The sequence below is a fragment of the Ylistrum balloti genome, unplaced genomic scaffold (assembly GCF_031769215.1).
Source record: "Ylistrum balloti isolate Yb309-2 unplaced genomic scaffold, AGI_CSIRO_Ybal_v1 Utg370344, whole genome shotgun sequence".
NCBI lineage: Eukaryota > Metazoa > Mollusca > Bivalvia > Pectinida > Pectinidae > Ylistrum > Ylistrum balloti.
Window position 1 is genome coordinate 181,748 of NW_026782247.1, and position 21,123 is coordinate 202,870.

At 36.2% G+C, this 21,123-nt stretch overlaps 1 protein-coding gene across 2 annotated transcripts in view; it reads right to left on the bottom strand.

Annotated features, from left to right (window-relative positions):
• The window catches only part of LOC132553702 (solute carrier family 23 member 1-like), a 30,276-nt gene extending 25,442 nt beyond the window's left edge, over positions 1–4,834 (bottom strand). For both annotated transcript variants that reach the window (XM_060217967.1, XM_060217968.1), the window contains exons 1-2: positions 4,497–4,834; positions 1,523–1,686 (exon numbers count right to left, since the gene is read on the bottom strand). In XM_060217967.1, coding sequence (XP_060073950.1) covers positions 1,523–1,686; positions 4,497–4,578 — 246 coding nt within the window. In that variant the 5' untranslated portion in view covers positions 4,579–4,834. The remainder of the gene's footprint in view (positions 1–1,522; positions 1,687–4,496) is intronic.
• Between the last annotated feature and the right edge of the window lie 16,289 nt (positions 4,835–21,123).

The window sequence follows — 21,123 nt, forward strand, 5'->3', positions numbered from 1 at the left end:
ATTTCGTTAATACTGTTCAAGTGTGAAAAAAAAAAAAGAATTAACGGAAATTATCGAAATATCCCTATTGACACTTGTCGTGAATAATTAAGGCCTATCCTTCAGGCATGATCGCAAAATTTGGCAAAAAATCTTATTTCAAGTTATTGTCTTGTCTGTTTCAAGACGCCTCCAATTTAGCATTTTAGCTGATTTTTTTTTTGTATTTGTAGTAACGGATCTTTCTCAAGTCGTTGCCTAATATAATAACTGTAGAAACAGCGGTTACGTTGGTTTGAACGCAATGGAATATCATATTCAATGCGTTAGCGCTAAATGTTTTTAACCCACTGTGTTCATACTACCATGAACACAATAAAAACGATGTTCAATACATATATTTTCACTGTTGTCGACGTTATTGTAGATATTTTGATTATTCTATTTCTTTGTGTGACATGAAGCTGGGCGTATTTGATGCCCGTTAATTTGCCTGTTGGTTCCGTCGATGTATACCTTTGTTCTCGTGTGAGAACGTGACATTACTTACTGTGTTTGACCAAGATTTACATGGCGGGTGTCGTCGATGAAGCAGAAGACGCTTACTCTTCCGGAACATCTGGTCTTATTCTCCTTGTAATTTTTCAGGAGTCTCCGTGTAAATCTTTCTTTCGTTCATATTTTGTCATAGTTTCATGGAATTTGAGTTTAATTTAAAATTATGTTGCAATGTTAGTTTTTTCTAGGCTAGGCCTTATATTATTTAGACATATTAACAACAATAAGAGAGATATAGGTAAATAAACAGATGCCTTGATATTTGATATACATGAAAAATGATTTGTGAAAGTAGCATGTATCAGAATCCGATAGATGGATCCCGCGTACCAAATACGGTCACCGCCTTAAGTACAAGGCGATGTAATGGGAGAAAACAAAATTCATGTCGTGAGGAAATTATTATTTTGTGGGTGTGTGTGTGTTGGGGGGGGGGTATATATTATGGTGTTCTGAATCCGTGATGTTGAAAATATGTTTGTGCTGTGTGCGTGTTGATAGAAATCATTTCAATGTGCTAATACTGATGAGCTGATTTTGGCATGAGATATCAAGTACAGTAACAGAAAAAAAACAAAAAAAAGGCTTTGTGTGGCTCTACAAAAAACAGTAAAATTGTTAAGTTTACCTGCATATTTGTATGACTTTCACCGGGGAAAATTATAGTACACGGTCTATCGGACACTGTAGATTAAATTTATGAAAACGCATTACATCTGTGTTTACACTATAAAGCGATTTCGTAAAGCAATAACATGCTACCATACCAAGGCTGTGGCATGTCAGTTTGATTGCGCTATAAAGAATCCTCAAATAGCCGTTGTTGTGGTCTTGCAACTATAAAACATACATCAACTTGCCCTTACTAACAAATACTGTTACAAAAATGCAAAATATTGTTGTATTGTTTTTATTTTCTTAATCAAAAAGTATACATAAGAAATTAGAGTCAGCTGATACATTTTTTCGTGAACAGTTACTTTACCTGAAGCGCGAGAATCAGGGACAAATGGACAGGCGGGTTATCGTTCACTCCATATCGTAAACACAGAACATCCGGGTTCTTTGTTGGGTCGTTTTGTGGCTCATCACTTTCGTTTGTTGACAGAGCAGTCACTTCCGCGTGGCTGTCGTTTATATCATCTGCTTCTGAAACACGAAACATAACAGCCAAACATCGGTTCATTCTCTGTGATTTCGGCATCTTCACACTTGTTGAAAATGTGTTGAGTCTTAAATGAATGTCCTTTTGCGTTCTTATTTATAACCTGCTTGTTATATAGTGTGTGGATTATCATTTCAAAGATAAAGAATATTTATAAAACCTTTTTTTTTTTGGTGTTCCATTTGTGATATAAATCTATACAACAGCACGTAGCAGTTAAATGGTAGTTAAGTAGACATAATGTATGATCGACAGTGTCACTTAAAACAAGAACACTGGCAAATAAAAATAAAAACAAAAACAAACAACACTGGCACCATATATAAAATAATAATACGCTTAAGTGATCTTAGAAATGAAAAACAGACCAATATCCCCGTTCTTACCCCACATTCAACAGAAATGAAAACGGTATCGCCGCGTGAAACCCATTTCACAATGAAGAATACTATGGAGAATTATATGAAATCTCTCGACCATAACTATTCCTGATGTAGCCCCACTCAAACGTTGGGTGGCCTTAAAATCATTATTCTTTTTGAAAGGTATTGATATTTGTTATATACATATATCTATTCAATCATCATCATTTTCCTAAATCATATCCCTTGTCTCCTAGCTGTGGAGCTCATCCTCAACTGGTAATAATGTGACTTTCAAACGACATTCAACAGTTATGTGGCTCAATGTAATATCCATGACAGTTTTTTTTTTATTTTAGGTTGTTATTTAATAGCGTTGTGTACTGCAAACTACAGTGTGGACTGAGATGAATGACCTATGCTTGAATTTGAAAATAATATTTCAACATTTTTTGTACCTGCACGAAATGTTATGGTACATGCTGGAGTCATATGTTCGTTTTGAGTTTTCTTTTACATGTAAAGGTCAAACATTCCACTGTGTATCAGGAATAGGAACCTTCAATAAATCTTGTTGCACTGAAATTAGGCTATATATAATATATCTTAGATATACACGTATGTAACTTATTCCAGTGAAATATCTATTTCAAAAACTAAAAATACTTCACATCAACATAAAAAAAAAGATTTTTTTAACTCCGCATATTTGTTTACCTGGTATTTGATAGTCCTTACTTCACTAGTTGATAACGTCTGTGAAATGTTTCATTTTAATATATAATAACTCTTCAGGACTTATGAATCATGTTCGTTATTTACTACAAAACATAAAATTCTTGTTTCATTTAAATTGCTTCATCTCTTCTGCAAATGGATAATAAAAACCATTAGGTTTACTCTGACTAAAGACTTGCCTAGATGTAGGTCCCTGCAAACATTACAGGTTAGTTTTTCGTTTAAATTGTGTTATTATTTCACAATTGGGACATGATCAATCTTATCTCATATACATACATCAAGTGATTGTTTTGCTGGTATGTTGTAACGATTTCAGTAGAAGATATAATACTTCCTACATAACGTACATTAGTATCAACTGTATATCTGTCTGCAATGTCGGGATAATTGTCAATACAAATACAAAGAAAAAACATTATTTCAAAATTCATTATCATTAACGATCAATCAATCATTTTGCAGCTTCGAAAAAGCAGCTCTCATGTCATGAAGAACATATCCGGATTTTCTTTCAGACACCTTGCTTTTTTAGTGGCGCCATGCACAGAGCAGTGTAAACAAGATGGCGGAGACGACAACAACCGTGGCTCCTGGATACAAAATAGAACCACTAAAATACATTTAGATATTTCTACACGAAATTGATCAATTTTGGATTTTTGAGTTTATCATGTAGTTTGGTTTTGTACCTCAGCATCCAAAGTTTTCCAAAGATTAAAAACAAACTACAAGAACATACCTACCTTGCCATAATCCAAAATAAAACTGAATAAACCTAAAGCAAAATATGAACAAAAGAAAGATTTATGAGGAAACAGTACACAAAGAATAACCCAGGAGGCCCGCAATGGTAAGCATTTTCATTTTAAATATCACTAACAGTTATCAACGAAGATGTTTTTTTCTGTGTGGCCCTAATGCTCTTCCGTACTGAAAAGTAAACAAACTGTATCCTTTAAAATCGCTTCTATCCTATTGGATTTTTAATTAATGTGATTGTGTTACTATAATCTGGATTTTATACTAGTTATGCTCATCATATAATCACACCTTTAAAAAAGAGGCCTAATTGACATGAATCGCTTACCGGTTCTGAAACTTACATAGCAGAAATTATCAACTCACAAAAGCGAAGTTGACAAATTTTAAAACATATTCCTTAAGCACGCTTCTATACAATGACCATGAACCAGAAAACTGTTGTTTACAGGGCAAAGTTGACGTTGTATGCAACGCCATGACGTAAACTCGCTTTTCCTAAATATTCAATAAATACCAGTTCTTACTTATTTCAAAACTACGTCGTGTACAATAATATATTCTGAACCATGTCATTTTCCGAATGGAGACTTAGATACACTACCACCAGTAGTGTTAATGTGAAAATCCAAAACATGGTTTGATACTATGATATAGTCTACTTCAAAAGCAACAAGCATTGATCTAACTATAAGCGGGTATACATGTGTATGGTGGACCCATATCCCATTTAAATCATACAGGTGGTCTGGTGGCGCAATAGTAACACAATCGCCTATCAATAAGACGTTGGGGTTCGAGCCCCGAACGGACATGAAAAAGTAAGGGGTCACCTGCCCGACCACGTGCGTTTTCCCTGGGTGACTAGTGATTAGTATTTGTTTCGCAACTGTTGTAAGTAAATAAAGTTTATATTTGTATATAAATTTTACCATTTAAAGTATCCGGCTGATCACATTCAAGCATAGTTTCCATCACTGTGTATTTTGTCCTCTTGTATTTGTCTTCGTCCATCACAGCAATCCGTCTCTTGACGTTTGACACTCCTTAACAAGAACGCAATATTCAATTTTTATAAAATCCGGAAAACCAATCGAGAATAAACACAAAGAAAATGCCAAATTCTCCTCGAATTCTTTATGTAAGCGTCATACATCTAATATAACAACTCCACGTGTCAAAGCCTCGCTTTCGGCCTCCAGTTTCACGTTTGCATTCTATTCCGTGTAGATATACACTAGAGTCTACCACAGAGTTGACACAACCTTTGATTTATTGTTTAATCGCAATATCCAAAAGGATGAGTTTCTCGTGAGCCTAAAGTCCTCAATCTCATACTGCAGAAAATACTCCATCATCGTGATTTCACCAGACCCGAAACTCGGGCAAGCACAGACGGACGAAGCTATTAAAACGTCGATAGGTTAAAGGTCAACTGAGGTCTTCTGTCTGCACATAAGCACATGTAACCACACCACATATCTTCAACGTCTACCATAATGAGCATTAAGTAATACACTTAACTTTACACTTGTGACATTGACATTCTCAAGTGGGCACATAAACAACTATGTGTAAGTACACACTGATGTATCACGTTCAATCACGCCTAAAATAATTCTCATCTCAGAATGCTATCGTTGAGACCCCAGCTCTTGCGTTAAATTTACAACTTGTGCTGATTTCAAAGTACTATCAGTTCACTAGCAAAACTCATGCGTTATAGTGATATCATTGAGAAATATTCTATTTCTGCGAAAAGATGCTGGAAGTGTTAAGGTCTCGTTATTTTAGCTGTTGGTTTCGTTGCCGCATACTTTGTTCTTCTCATTGGAGAAAGTGAAAGTTTTAAAATGGATATACCCTATACATGGTAAGTTTCATTAAGGGGTAGGGAAGAATCAGGCTGTATATCATATGACATATGCAGCAGAGACTGTGGTAAAAACAACATAAATAAATGGCATTCTATTATGTTCACTAACTACAATTAAGCATATATGCATAAATGAAAAAGTTGAAAATGTACTTACCATTGTTGGGGGGTAATTTATAGAGACATTTTGCATAGCGCAGCTACAGAGGTTCAAAGTTACTCAACAAATCTAAAAATTATGTATATTTTTGTTGAATATCTCCTCTACAACTATTTGTTGAGAAATTCCTTCAGAAAGGACACATTAATTCACAGCAGTCCAAATAAATACAGGTAAATTTCCAATAAATAGGTTCCAAAATGGCTGTGCCCTGTGACATAAATGTAGTCCCAGTTTGGTTTAGTTTTAGAACAGGTAAAAACACAGTTAAACATGTAGCAATAAACACATTTTAAAAAGGTAATTTGGATGGATATGTAATTTCAACAATATTCAATTTAGAAATATTTGTCCCAAAACATAAGATTTATAGATTTTTCAGGAGGACATATTAAGAAAGAGTTTATAACTAACATTAAGTGTTGGTATTGCATTGATCACAACCGTATTTAGCAGTCAATAAGCCCATGCCTGGTAATAACCCCACCCATGTCTTTTATAGACATTTAAAATTGTTTCGATATAAACTTCATCCCTGCAACAAGCCCCTCCCTCAGCAATTAACACTGGTCCCCTAGGCGTATTACAGTATAAAAACAGGGGCCTATATAACACATTAACATTAATCTCCATTTATTAATTAAGTCTGCCTCACTCACGTTATCACTACCATGTATCATATATTTTCCTAAAACTACTGTAGGTGATGTAATGTGTGATCACACAACTAAATAATTATAAAAGTGGAACTTTTCATCATGGTCTTGCAATTAGATATACAATTACTACCCTTAATGAGACACTGATTTAAAGGTTTTGGTAAACATTTTAGCTTAACCATTTTACAAGTCTGCCTATAGAGTGTGAAAAGGTTTCAGTGCATGTTGTAATTTTGGCTACCGGACAATGACATGGCTGAAAGCCATATCTTGTTATCATACTAGTACTTAATTTGGAACACTCACATAGTAGAGACAGACATATGAAAATGGTGTATTAAAAAAAAACGTCCATACCAACATATATGTCAATAAACGTCAGTGCACCAGTGTCGAGATCTTGCTGTAGGTGGTCTATGAGATACCTCTCTTACTCGCCTTTATAAAAACTTCATGCACTTCCCCATCTTGGCTGTCTCTTTCCTTCACACACTCAAGTACATTGCCTTCACACCACTAAGTCTCTTTAGTAATCTCATCAATACACCACTCATGTTAAACACGTCTCCCAACAAACAAAAAATACATTATGTTTAATGTGAGTAATACAGTAACAGGGTGTGCCAAGATCAAACATTAAAGTTTAAAGAAAATTTACTTATAGCTAGCAACTGCCCCAAATGGCCTTCAAACCTGCTACCAAAGTAGTGGAAAGTAGACATTAGTGAAATATTTAATGACTTAAAGTAGTGCTTTAAGTCATTATCAACCTTTATCGTTATGCATGTAATTAGAAAATATTGCATCTCTTAAGTAAATTAAGGTGAAATATGGCTTTGTTAAATTCTAGGATTACCCAAGGTTTTTCTGGTTCACGTATTTCAGTGGAGGTGCCCTTTCTCGGTACTGCCAGTTCTGGTAGAATTGCTTTCTTGTAAAACGCATTAAGCTTGGGAACCATTACATCATTCCACAAACCAATATCCCTAAATATCCTTTCAACATACAGTTGATACGGGTTGGTCCTGCGAATCACAAAGTCTACCCAGGGTAATTTCAGGACGTTTACCTGTCCTTGGCACTGGTAGTAATAATTGTGGTTGCGTTTCAGAGAGAGTTTCCCACCACATAGTTCCAAACAAAACTTTCCCTTATCAGCTGCTTACTGGGAGGACATTTCATTATTTTGGAGAAGGTTTTTCACCTCTAAGAGCCCAAACTCATCCCCCTCTTTAACTTTGCTATCTGGACTGGCTGCCAAGAAATTGTGTTCTCCATCAATGACAAGGCCTACAGGGGTTACTATCACTTTCAAATCTTCATCTTTCTTCTTCATGATATATTTTTTGATGGTGACAGATTCACAGAAGATCCGTAATCAATGGACTGACATTGCGCTTAACATTTCTTCTCACAACATCCCCAAATTTTGAAGAGGTTATTCGTTTCATTCGCTCCTCTATCCACACTCCACTGAAATAATGCTCTCTAGTCAAAACACCTGGAATTTTGTCCTTTGTCAGTGCAATGTGGGTAGAGAGGTACTGCTTACATTCCTTTTGAAGGGCTTCTGGTGACACATCTTCCATAACGTCGAGAACATCCACCCCATGCTCTGTACAAGTTTTCTTGCTGGTAGCTTGTGACACCTTTCTTTCTTTAGTACGCCCTAGCCTTCAACTCTGGTTTGCATTTACTGCGGCGGCTTACCGTGGGAGGTAAATGCAGATCCTGGTTTGATGCCGGTGTCTCTATGCCATACAACTGGAGACCATGCTGCACCATAATTTTTACGTAATGCTCCATCATAGCACCGACTATGCCAAGATCCACGATTACACCTGTTGTAGAGCTTCCCATCATCACATTTTGAACGAATTTGCATCCATGACTCAGCTAAATTTGTTGTGAAGTTTCCAATGAGACGAGAACTTTTTGAACCAAGACGATTGTGCAAAATGCTCACATCTATCACCATGTCTTTGTCAACATCCAATGATATGGGAGACTCATATCTGCTTTCCTCAATGTCGTCATCACCGGTAACTTCATTTCAAATTAACTGTTGCTCTGACAGGTACTCTTGAATGTGGCCTTGTCTTACAGAAGTCACTACAATGCTGGTGGTTACCAAACAAATGATGAATTGAATTACAGATATCGTGGTGTAACTGCTGCACAGCACTACTTATGTTTGTATCTGTTGAACGCATGCGGATTGCACATCTAACACCTTTCACAAGACGAATTCTCATATGTTTGGTAAGTTGCCCACGACCTTTATAATGTGGTTTGCCCTCAACTAGCTTCTCTAAATTGGAACAGAGACATTTGTAGGCATGGTTAGCACACTCCATCTTCTCTACATGCTTTCCTCACACAGGTACTTGCTATTGTATCCGAGAATACACAGAACTATCCCCATCTGCAATGAGCCGCGTGTACCGAACTCAAAGCAGATGTTTAGCCTGCATAAATCCTTCACGAATGATGTCTGCCTCCATAGCCTGGCTTGTTTCGTTCCAAGTTTTGAAACAAAGATGAGGGGTGGGATCACAGTGCTTTGACTCTGCAGACGAGCATATATGGCAATGCTTGTTACGTACTCCAATGTGTAGAAGTTTTCCTGTTACATCTCAGAAAATGACACCAACTCCTCCAAGGGCATTATATATGTGTTTGTGTGATCTCTTTGACCACCCTCCATCACAAACAACAGTTATGGCTGGTACTCCTTGGCGATAATCATTTCGTTCAATGGCCAAACGTCTTTGTTCAAAACCAGCAGCTAGCATGTCCTTTTTAGGCTAAACGTACTCAGTACGCAAAGCCTATTGCGACGGCCTTTCAGACAAAATTGACCGATCCTAGCCTTCTCTGAAATAACGGAAAGAGTTAGAGCCCTCTAGCGGCAATTTTCTGCGTAAATAATGCCGCGATTTTTCAAACCGCTATTTTAAAAGCATCCAAAATTAGTTTATTTTTTTAATAACAATACGATTACTATATATTTAAAAAAGAAGCACATTATGGTAGAACTATTGATAAATTTTGAACAATATATTTTACGGAATTCTCGACATGACGTAAGCGTACAGAACACTGTACGTGCGAGTTGGCGCCATGATAAGAAGCTAGTCTGGGGGCTTGGTTTGAATTATCAACTAACAACACTTATAAACAAATAAAACTTACAAACAGAACATCAATTTTGCTTTAATCCTTGTTGTTGTGGCAAGATCGTCTCAATATATAACATCACTTTACCTCATTAGACGTCACAAAATTGCTCATGATTTATGAATGATATATTTCTTAATACTGTACTGATCATGATGTTGACTTTGTTATAACTTATATTTTTTGTCTTTTAGTTTTATTTGATGAAGGTTGATTGTGCTGATTTCTCAATGTTTGTTAATGTGTATCAAAGTTCCTTGAAATAAAAATATTCCTTCAAACAAAGCGCGTATAAAAAAACCCCCAAAATATTCATGTTTATTATTATCAATTAACTAGCACGAAATATTTCCGTAACATATTTATTCATTTCGCGTGTCATGGTGACATTATCTAATGCATTGGAGATCAGGAATAGTAGTAGCTATAGTGAAAATATTGTAAATTTTGTATATATATGGAAGTCTGGTTTAATCTCATAGAACTATGCCTTTATAGACGTAATTACTGGAAGAAAAGTCTAACCATGATACTGCAAGGAAGATAGGCATGTAAATACATTTAATATAATTACTTGCACTTTTATCTATCCGAATTGCTGTGTATACCTTATCTACTTTCCTCTACTACGAATATGATTATAATAAGTAAGGACTATTACTTTGCAATACATTCAAAATAAAGAAGTAGGTATAAAGTCCTTTCGATTTGTCTAAATCCTCATATTGATAGGATAGTAATTGCAACATCTTGGGTATTTTAAAGTTTTATTTTGTCAACTTCATCACAGAGCTATTTATCATTTGGCTTGTTGGCGATAATATATATTGTTGTGTGTATTTTGTTATTTTTTTTTTTTTTTTTTGACCTATTTTGATTTGTTCACATTATTGTCGTCAAATTTGAAATAAGAATTAAAGAAGATATAAAATCGCTTGAAATTAAGAAAAATAGCCTCTGTTCTCTTATTTTAGTAATTTTTGCATTCCAAAGTGTAGGAGTATGGGGAAAGTAATATAGCTTAGCGGTTATTTGTGAACATTTTTCAATACGTTTAGCCTCTCAGTACTTTCAGTACTTTGATTCATCTCTGCATGCCACAAGACACCGATTTCCTCACAATGAAGAGAGTCGCCGGTTCTATATCATAGTATCATAGTAAACTTCCTACATATTTGATAGTTTCCTTGCTTACTAGCTAGGCGTTCAACACTGAGAAATCTTTTTGTCAACTGCTTATGCCTCTTTTTAAAATGGTAGGAATTAATTCCTCTTGGTGCGTTGAACTTTCGAGGACGCCTCCTATACTTTCTGGCTTTGACCAGGATTTGTAACAAATACAATAATCTATATGGCGAGGCAATCCTCACACACACTTAATAGTTCACACATAAGTAAAATATGTCAACAACATATATTTACAACGATTTCAGTCACTTTACGCAGACATTACCTGCTCAACAATAATTTGGGGTGAATACCGTCCTTGTAATGATTGAAATTGTATCTGTAAGTTGAATATATTGAATTGTTTTTCCGGTTACGTAGTAAGTCCAAACTGAATCTAATAAAATTTTAAGTTGGCTGTCCTTTTCCGACAAGTCCTCTGGAGTTTTGTGGCCTTTATGACGGTTCCACTCAAAAATTAAACACACCGGTATCTCCAACAGAGTCACCCAAAATCCGATTTTATCCCCAAGAGTGTAAAGTTCCTCAAACCTTTGTTTGATGGTGGCTTCTGAATAAATGTGGTAAAATGATATATTGTTTGTTTTTACTTGCCAAGTCACAAGTGCCAAGCCAAACAAATAGTTAAAAAATTCCGTGTGAGTAGAAAATCTATTCTGCTTTGGTCAAAAACTAGTAAAAACTTCTTTCAGTATCTACTCCACTTTTAGAAAACCACACAATGTCTTTCTCCAATTTTGGTAGCTGCCAAATCCTTCAAATATTTTCCTTTGTTGTCACTAAGAATAATAGGTGTTTTGCCGAGTGAAGTTTCCCCAATATACTGAATTTTCTTAAGTTAATTTGCTAATTTTCCTTCACTCACAGTACAGCCAGTCTATAAATGTGTCTGAAAATATTGTCTAAATTGTATGAAAATATATGAAAATGTACACTCAAGCTCAAAATTTATCAAAAATTATCAGTCCTAATTCTTTTTACAACATATACCAAATATATAACAACATAAACTACCAATATAACCACTTCTACTGTATGTACTATAGCCACTGTTCGTATGAGTCTCCGTATCTTTCGCTGTAAATGATTGTACTGAGTAGAACACGTGTGGGGCTTCCACTAGGATTTCAAGAGCGATTAATACATTTTTTTTAAAAAGCCAGAGAAATCACCCTGTAATATCTTCCTACAACTATTTACAATACTTGTTTTACATTTATGAAAAATTATAAAGTTGTCATTAAAGTAAACGTCGAAAAGGAATACGGAGAAAATCTCAATAGCTGTGACGTACCCACAGTAAATTTACATAAACAAATCGTCATATTTTGGCAACAACAAGACGGCGAGTAACATTTGCATTAGAAGTCAGATAAATCGCGGCTAATTTTATACATGATCGTAACGGAATATTATTAATGAACCTTAACTCTATGTACACAACAATAAGTTATAAATGTAATGACTGCGATTAGCCATACTTGTACATTATTCACCTGATTTGTTTTTACGCCTGCACTTTGTTGTTGTAGTTTTGTTAACAGGAAGTGCCCAACAACACACTTTCTCGACGTTTGTTAATGCGCCTATGTAAACCCTTCAGGTGACGGAATGTTACTTTTAAACGACTTTATGGTAAATATATAGTTATTTCAGACTATATGCAGACGTAAGTAACAGAAAATAGCATTACGTAATGGATTTCAAACGTTTTTATCATTTTTCACGATGTGTCAGACGTCTGGCGTATTGATATCAGAAATGTGAATCGCCCAAACATGGCGGACACAGCTAAACAGAAGTCCACGTTGGACGACAACAAAGTTGAATATCTTACCAGAAATCGCCTCAATTGAAGATCGCAACATTCTAGTATGTTATTTACGTTCAGTACATGTTTTTGCTTCAAACCATTACCAGCTTGGTACCTGTCAATAGCAGTGTAGCACAAGATCACGCGTCAAAATTTGTAAACAAACTCTGCTGACATTTCTATACAAAATGATGGATGCTCTAAACACCCTAACTACATTCATTTTGAATATTCTCGACTTGTATTCTTATATTTCCAATTCTGAGCTCTAGAACCTCTAGCTAGGTTATATGCGGCTCTATTAAGCGGTGTTTCATTACATTTGACGATTTTGTGAAAGCTGTAACCGTGCCACCGTGAAAAATACTAACTTTCTCATTTGTTTTTCAAAATATAAATGATTTTGGGGATTTTAAATCATATGACACTTCAAACAATCATGCTATATAGCCAGATGATGAAAAATAAATAATTGTGACTGTAAATATGCAGTTTTGCCACGATGGCCGCCGATGCTCCCCTTAAATCCGCCTGGTAACTCGGTGAATTCCTAATGCTGGTCCTTTGTCTGGTGAAATGTTGGCACTGCCTATAGGACTATGTTTATAGTCCCCCGAAACGTACTAACAACCCCCAAATACAATCTTAATTTATACATAATCAGATCAAGCCACCAACAGAAGATGATATACACGAGGTTGACCTGATACAGGAAAACCGGTGAACACGGTTAAAAAACTACAGGTTAATAGTTCCGCCCGGGTTTTCACCGTGATTACAAATAATTCCATATCATTTTGAGAATGTTCTCATTACATTTTGAGGCTATGGTAAAGTGACTAAGGATCGTTGTCGGAGTATTTGTTCTGATGCGGATGTACGGATGATTAACTTTACTCATAGGTAGTTTCTTATTCCCGGTCTGTGGTAACAACCTTTGTGTACTTGACAGGAGTGTGTTAATTTATTTCCTACTAGTTATAGTTGTTGAGGTTTGTAAAGTATTAGGACGGAAATATCTGTATGTGTTTACGCTGTAAGTGTACTTTTATGAGAAATCATAGGAGGTTCAAGCTTGATCATTGTTAATCATTTTCATTTTTTTATCGAAGAATTTATTTTTTGTATTGAAAGTGTACAGTCTACAGAGATCAGAGTAGGTATAGATTTCAAAGTTGCATCTATAAAAATCTACTTTTTTTTCTACTGAAGCTCGGGGACTTCAGATTAATTATGTACCACTAAAGACTTTTATCACGATAATGTTCCCTGTGATTCAATAATAATGTCCGGCTGTGTATCCTGGTCGTACAAACATACCTCCTGAATCTATTTGATCAATATTATTTATAATCTTAAACAGTTGAATCAGGACAGCACGTTTCCTCCTATACTCCAGCGTTGGGAGACCTAATGTCCTCATGGGACAGGTTTCTCAGGGTTGGGACACGCTTCGTGGCCCTTCTTTGCACATTCGCCAATAGGGTTGAAATAGCAATATATCTGAATATTGACCCTTAATTGTAAAGATTACGCAATTCGGAAAAAAAAAGAAAAACAAACAAAAACAAGAAAATACCAACATGTCAACATAATCATAATCCAAGCTCAAATTAAATAAATATGACAAAAGGAAGATTTACACTGTGACTCCAGACTAAGGACAAGGAGTATTAGACCAGGTGTTCCGAATGAGTAAGCGTCTTCTGCTTCATCGAGGACACCCGTCATTGGTTAATCCGAATAAGTAATGTTCTCAAATTAGAACAAGGTATACAACAACGGACCCAACAGGCATATTATAGAATTACTAGTGTAAACTAAGCCTTGGATGCGTTCCCTCATTAAGTGTTGAATTTTCTGGTTTTCTTTACAACTAAGGTTTATATTTAGAAATATGATACTTTAGATGGTCTGATACTATTGTAGCATTCTGTACTAGTCATAGTGACTACTGACGTATCTGATTAAGCTATATGGATAACATTACAAGGTCATGTCGAGGTCAAATTTATGTAAGCTACATCCAGACGAGGCTTCTAGACGTGCTTGGTCAACCATGCACTTATTATCCCCTGTCGAGCCGTCTTAAAAATCTTTTTTCTTCTTAATCTGAAGTTTTGTAAGAGAACGTTTATCCGTTATATTTGAAAATCCAATTATTTAAATTGAGATTTTGGCCTGTGTGACTTTCAAGTCAGTTTTCAACTATTAAAATTCGACTCCAACTTTCACTAACATCAACTGTCGATACTTATGAACAGAAAGTTATGCTCAGATTTTAGATTAGGCGCTGCATAGTTCACCCCATCCCCATCCCTCCTATTTGGTGCTTACAATATTGAAGCAAGGAAGTTTCAGCAGTTAGGAATACACTATGATTACAGTTGATACTATGACCTTAGTGTAAACCCTATGTACTTGGTGTTTGACACTGTGACCTTTATGTTTGACCCTATGATCGTGGTGTTTGAACCTATGGCCTTGGTAATTATCCCTATGTTTTTGGTGTTTATCCTTATGGCTTGTGTGTTTAGTCCTATGACCTTAATGTTTAGCTCACTGACCTATGATGTTAAGCCCTATTATGACCTTGGTGTTTGGTCCTTTAGCCTTGGTGTTCTTGCCATAAGACTTTGATGTTTAAAGCTATGATCGTGATGTTTAGCCCTCTGATCTTTGTTATTGACCCTTTCTGGTTGTTGTAACCCTATGACCGTAGGTTTAGCTCACTGACCATGAAGGTTAGCCAGCTGATCTTTGTGTTAAGCCCTATGACCTTGAAGGATGGACCTATAGTCTTGGCGTTTAGCCCCATGACGTTGGTATTAAGACCTATGTCCTTGGTGTTTAGACCTATGACGTTGGTATTAAGACCTATGTCCTTGGTGTTTAGACCTATGACGTTGGTATTAAGACCTATGTCCTTGGTGTTTAGACCTATGACGTTGGTATTAAGACCTATGTCCTTGGTGTTTAGCCCCATGACGTTGGTATTAAGACCTATGTCCTTGGTGTTTAGACAAATGATTTTGGTTTTTATCGTATGACTTCTATATTTAAACCTTTCGCTTTGTTGCTTGGCTTTATAACTTGGTGTTTAGCCCTTTGACCTTAGTGTTTAGCATAATGTTCTTGGTGTTCAACCCTATGATATTGGTGTTTAGCCCTATGATATTGGTGTTTAGCCCTAAGATCTTGGTGTTTAGCCCTATGATCTTGTTGTTTAACCCTATGATCTCGGTGTTTAACCCTTTGATCTCGGTGTTTAGCCCTATGGTCTTGGTGTTTAACCCTATGATCTTGGTGTTTAGCCTTATGGTCTTGGTGTTTAGCCCTATGATATTGTTGTTTTATCCAATAACATTGATGTTTAGACCTTTGGCTTTTTTCGGCTCTATGACCTCGCTGTTTAGATCTTGGTTTATAGCCATTTGACAGGGGTGTTTAGACTTATGAGCTTTGTGTTTATCCCAATGATCTTGGTGTTGAAACAATGATCGTGGTGTTTAGCCCTTTGACCTCGGTATTTAGCACTATGATCTTGGTGTTAGCGCTATGATCTTGGTGTTTAGCCCTATGATCTTGGTGTTAAGAACTATGATCTTGGTGTTTAGCCCTTTGACATTAGTGTTTAGCTCTATGATCTTGGTGTTAGCCCTATGATCTTGGTGTTTAGCCCTGTGATCTTGGTGTTAGCACTATGATGTGGTGTTAGCACTATGATGTGGTGTTTAGCACTATGATCTTGGTGTTAAGAACTATAATCTTGGTGTTTAACCCTTTGACATTAGTGTTTAGCACTATGATCTTGGAGTTAGCCCTATGATCTTGGTGTTTAGCCCTATGATCTTGGTGTTAGCGCTATGATCTTGGTGTTTAGCCCTTTGACCTTAGTGTTTAGCACTATGATCTTGGTGTTAGCACTATGATCTTTTTGTTAGCACTATGATCTTGGTGTTTAGCCCTTTGACCTTAGTGTTCAGCACTATGATCTTGGTGTTTAGTCCTAGGATTTTAATGTTTAACCCTATGACCTTAGTGTTTAGCACTATGATCTTGGTGTTTAGCACTATGATCTTGGTGTTTAGAACTATGATATTGGTGTTTAGTCCTAGGATCTTAATGTTTCACCCTATAATCTTGGTGTTTAGCCCTAAGATCTTGGTGTTAGCACTATGATGTGGTGTTTAGAACTATGATCTTGGTGTTAGCGCTATGATCTTGGTGTTTAGCCCTTTGACCTTAGTGTTTAGCACTATGATCTTGGTGTTAGCACTATGATGTGGTGTTTAGTACTATGATCATGGTGTTAGCGCTATGATCTTGGTGTTTAGCCCTTTGACCTTAGTGTTTAGCACTATGATCTTGGTGTTAGCACTATGATGTGGTGTTTAGTACTATGATCTTGGTGTTAGCGCTATGATCTTGGTGTTTAGCCCTTTGACCTTAGTGTTTAGCACTATGATCTTCGTGTTAGCACTATGATGTGGTGTTTAGTACTATGATCTTGGTGTTAGCGGTATGATCTTGGTGTTTAGCCCTTTGACCTTAGTGTTTAGCACTATGATCTTGGTGTTAGCACTATGATCTTGGTGTTTAGTGCTATGATCTTGGTGTTTAGCCCTTTGACCTTAGTGTTTAGCACTATGATCTTGGTGTTAGCACTATGATCTTGGTGTTTAGTCCTATGATCTTGGTGTTTAGCCGTATGAACTTTGACTTTGATATTTTCCAATATCGGTATAATGTAATTCTCTTTTCTGCAGTTGTCAATCCTGAAAGTGGGTAGTAAAGATTGTACTGTTTATTGTATGTCTCGTAACTGGCCACTATGTAGGAATCTGACGTCTTATATTCTTACTTAACTATTTCTTCCTTATGCCTCTTTAACACTGTCTCAAACTTGACTGTTAGTTCAACGTTCGCCCCAAACATTTTACTTCCTTCTTTATGATAGAGTAATTGATTCATCCTGTTTTCTGAAACTATTTGACCTTTCCTGGGTTTGAATAAATCATTACGGTAGTACATTTAGGACACTTTAATCGTTATGTGCTATATTGATAATTTACAGTGGTACATTTAGGACGGGCACCATGTTATAGTTTATATGTATTCTGTTGAGTACTTAACGTATTATCTCGAGCACAGACCGGACCTGCTTGTACATATATAAATATAAATAGGTATTTTAAAGAATGTCCTGTTTTCATATGCATTCATACATTTTATGAAACTAAACAGGTCGTAAACATGCATGCTTTAAGATCATATTTCAATTTAATTTAACCTGGTATAATTTGGAAGTTTTGTTACTGGTGCTATAAGCATAATACTGTATAGCCGGGGATTTTCGCGGAACGATATTTTCAATATTTCGCCGTACATTTACGTGATCACGAAAATTTAAATAACGAATGTTTTAGATGTCTTTTTTTACCCAATTCCAAAATATCATTTCCTTATAATGCAATTCGATGATTTTAAGAGAAAATTGCGAAAACATTGACCTGTGAAAATTATCAAATATACAGTATCATAATTCAAACTGAAATATGTAATTTTACCTACGAATACATTTAGGCGACTGAATATCTGTGACAGGAACAATGAAATATATTGGAAGGTATCACTCCATTTCAAACTATATCTAATTGAAATTCAAACTCTTTTAATCCAGGCGTGTCAAAATTTAGACAAAACATCTCAGTATTCACCTCAAACTGCTAATTTCTGTTTTTAAACAGTCTTAATAGGAATGAGGAGATAAAGTGATATTAAGGCAGAGAATTCAACATAAGTTCAAGGCCTGAGCAATGAACACACCAGAGTTTACATCGTATGTTAGGTAAACAACACAATAGAAAGATATTTCTTAGAACACACGCGGAAGATTAGAGTGTGACGTTTCGATGTCTACACGGTCACCTTTATGAGACAAATGACCAGTGTGGGGCGTACTAGCACTGACGTACGTAGTGTACGAGATCTACACGGTCACCTTTATCAGACAAATGACCAGTGTGGGGCGTACTAGCACTGACGTACGTAGTGTACGAGATCTACACGGTCACCTTTATCAGACAAATGACCAGTGTGGGGCGTACTAGCACTGACGTACGTAGTGTACGAGATCTACACGGTCACCTTTATCAGACAAATGACCTGTGTGGGGCGTACTAGCACTGACGTACGTAGTGTACGAGATCTACACGGTCACCATTATCAGACAAATGACCAGTGTGGGGCGTACTAGCACTGACGTACGTAGTGTACGAGATCTACACGGTCACCCCCATCAGACAAATGACCAGTGTGGGGCGTCCTAGCACTGACGTACGTAGTGTACGAGATCTACACGGTCACCTTTATCAGACAAATGACCTGTGTGGGGCGTACTAGCACTGACGTACCTTTATCAGACAAATGACCTGTGTGGGGCGTACTAGCACTGACGTACGTAGTATACGAGATCTACACGGTCACCATTATCAGACAAATGGCCAGTGTGGGGCGTCCTAGCACTGACGTACTACACGGTCACCTTTATCAGACAAATGACCAGTGTGGGGCGTACTAGCACTGACGTACGTAGTGTACGAGATCTACACGGTCACCTTTATCAGACAAATGACCAGTGTGGGGCGTACTAGCACTGACGTACGTAGTATACGAGATCTACACGGTCACCATTATCAGACAAATGACCAGTGTGGGGCGTACTAGCACTGACGTACGTAGTGTACGAGATCTACACGGTCACCTTTATCAGACAAATGACCAGTGTGGGGCGTCCTAGCACTGACGTACGTAGTGTACGAGATCTACACGGTCACCCCCCATCAGACAAATGACCAGTGCGGGGCGTACTAGCACTGACGTACGTAGTGTACGAGATAGTACGAGGAAATCGGCCAACGTTTTCGTCTGTACTATAATGTTATATACACTAAGGTAGAAAAGAAAACATTTTAAAAAAAGAGGTTATCACAAAGGACCACGTGCAAAGCCTAGCCAGCAGGAAAACATATCTTTATTTTTATTTATTCTTTTTAATTGTTATTTTTTATCTCATTCTTTCAATTTTTTTTATTTTATATCTTATTTCATATTGTTTTTTGTTAAAGTTAAAAGAAACAGACTCGATTTTCTCAGCATATACGTACAATACATTTAACAGATTTTTACAAACAGCATTTATCTTTCATTTTCATTGAATTTGTATATTTCCATATTCTAATCAATTATTCAGGAACTTTATTCATATCTCATTCATATGTTATATTTAGAATTTAAATTCACCAATAAATTCATACATACAATAGGCTTATCTTATATATCTGGACTTTCTGTCTTTCAAAATGGAAATTGACGAACTTAAAATGTTTCTTAACAGGAACGTATATTAATTGCATTAGAATTGTATAAGTGTTTGTACACCTAGCACTATGTGGAAAATTCTTGCAATTCTATTTTTTATCTTTCTATCATATGTTAGATTCTTATGCTGTAGGATAATTTTCTATAAACAGTATCGATTTTAGCATAAATAAATAATCATACCAAGATTTTTTACAATAGTTAAATCATAACGCATTCAACACCCTTTGCTGCACAAGGGGCTCAATTGATAAAATATCAGTCTAGTGTAACCTTAGGTGAAGAGTTTTTTCTTTGTTCGAGGTTTCGCATCATCGTAACAGCGAAGGTCATTGGATGATGGCGTCTACAAATGATGGGGCAATTGTTTGGCAATCGTGCAAGCTATCGGAATTTCACAATCAGGTTTTGATGGATTTGATGGGGTTTTTACTTCCTCGCAACAGCCAGTGTCATATGAGGAGGTTCAGTTTATCATAGTTTTACGCCTTATTAACAGCCGAGAACAGGAAATGCTTAGTATGTGTGGAGGAGTTCTCAAAGGGGAAAAAAGGATGTGCAGCCCGGTCTCGAGCCCGCGACCCAGAGGTCCTTTTCCATTCATTTTATTTTTTCTGTGATTCATCTGACTCATAGGTTAAATAACAAAGACATACTTACATAATGTGGTACAAATATGAAAGAATGTTATACAAATTAGGTTAAATGGAGAGTAAGCTTACAATGATACTGTAGTGTACAATTACTTCTATCAATCACTAAATTCTGTGCGTTTCCTTGAGGCACAATATAGATATTTTCCTAAATTACACTATTCTTTTACACTATTGGTGCGCAGTAATATCGTTAACTTAAAAACATTTGGTCTTCTGTGATAGAATTGTTTAATATGTTAACGTCTCAGATTTTGGTAAAAAGGACATTTTAGGATAAAGTGAAATTCGTCCTCTACATCACCAGAGGTATAACGACGAAAAACATTATTCTGTCTACCGACTTCAATACTTAAATTATGTGACGACAATCTGAAACAAGTAATAAGACGTTTGTACTTTTGTTTCCATAGATTTACATAAATAAAATTGGAGACACAAATTATCAACAAGGTGCTGATACAAAAAATACCCTTAGATGACCTTGATATATTTGCTAACATGTTCTGTCTACTATTGTCAAAAATTCTTTGTTCTATAATTTTAAAAGCAACATTAACAGGTAAATTCTTTTCAAACACATATTCCAACCTAAGACTTGATAATTCCTGTTTGACAGACATCGTTTAGATTAACACACTCGTCAT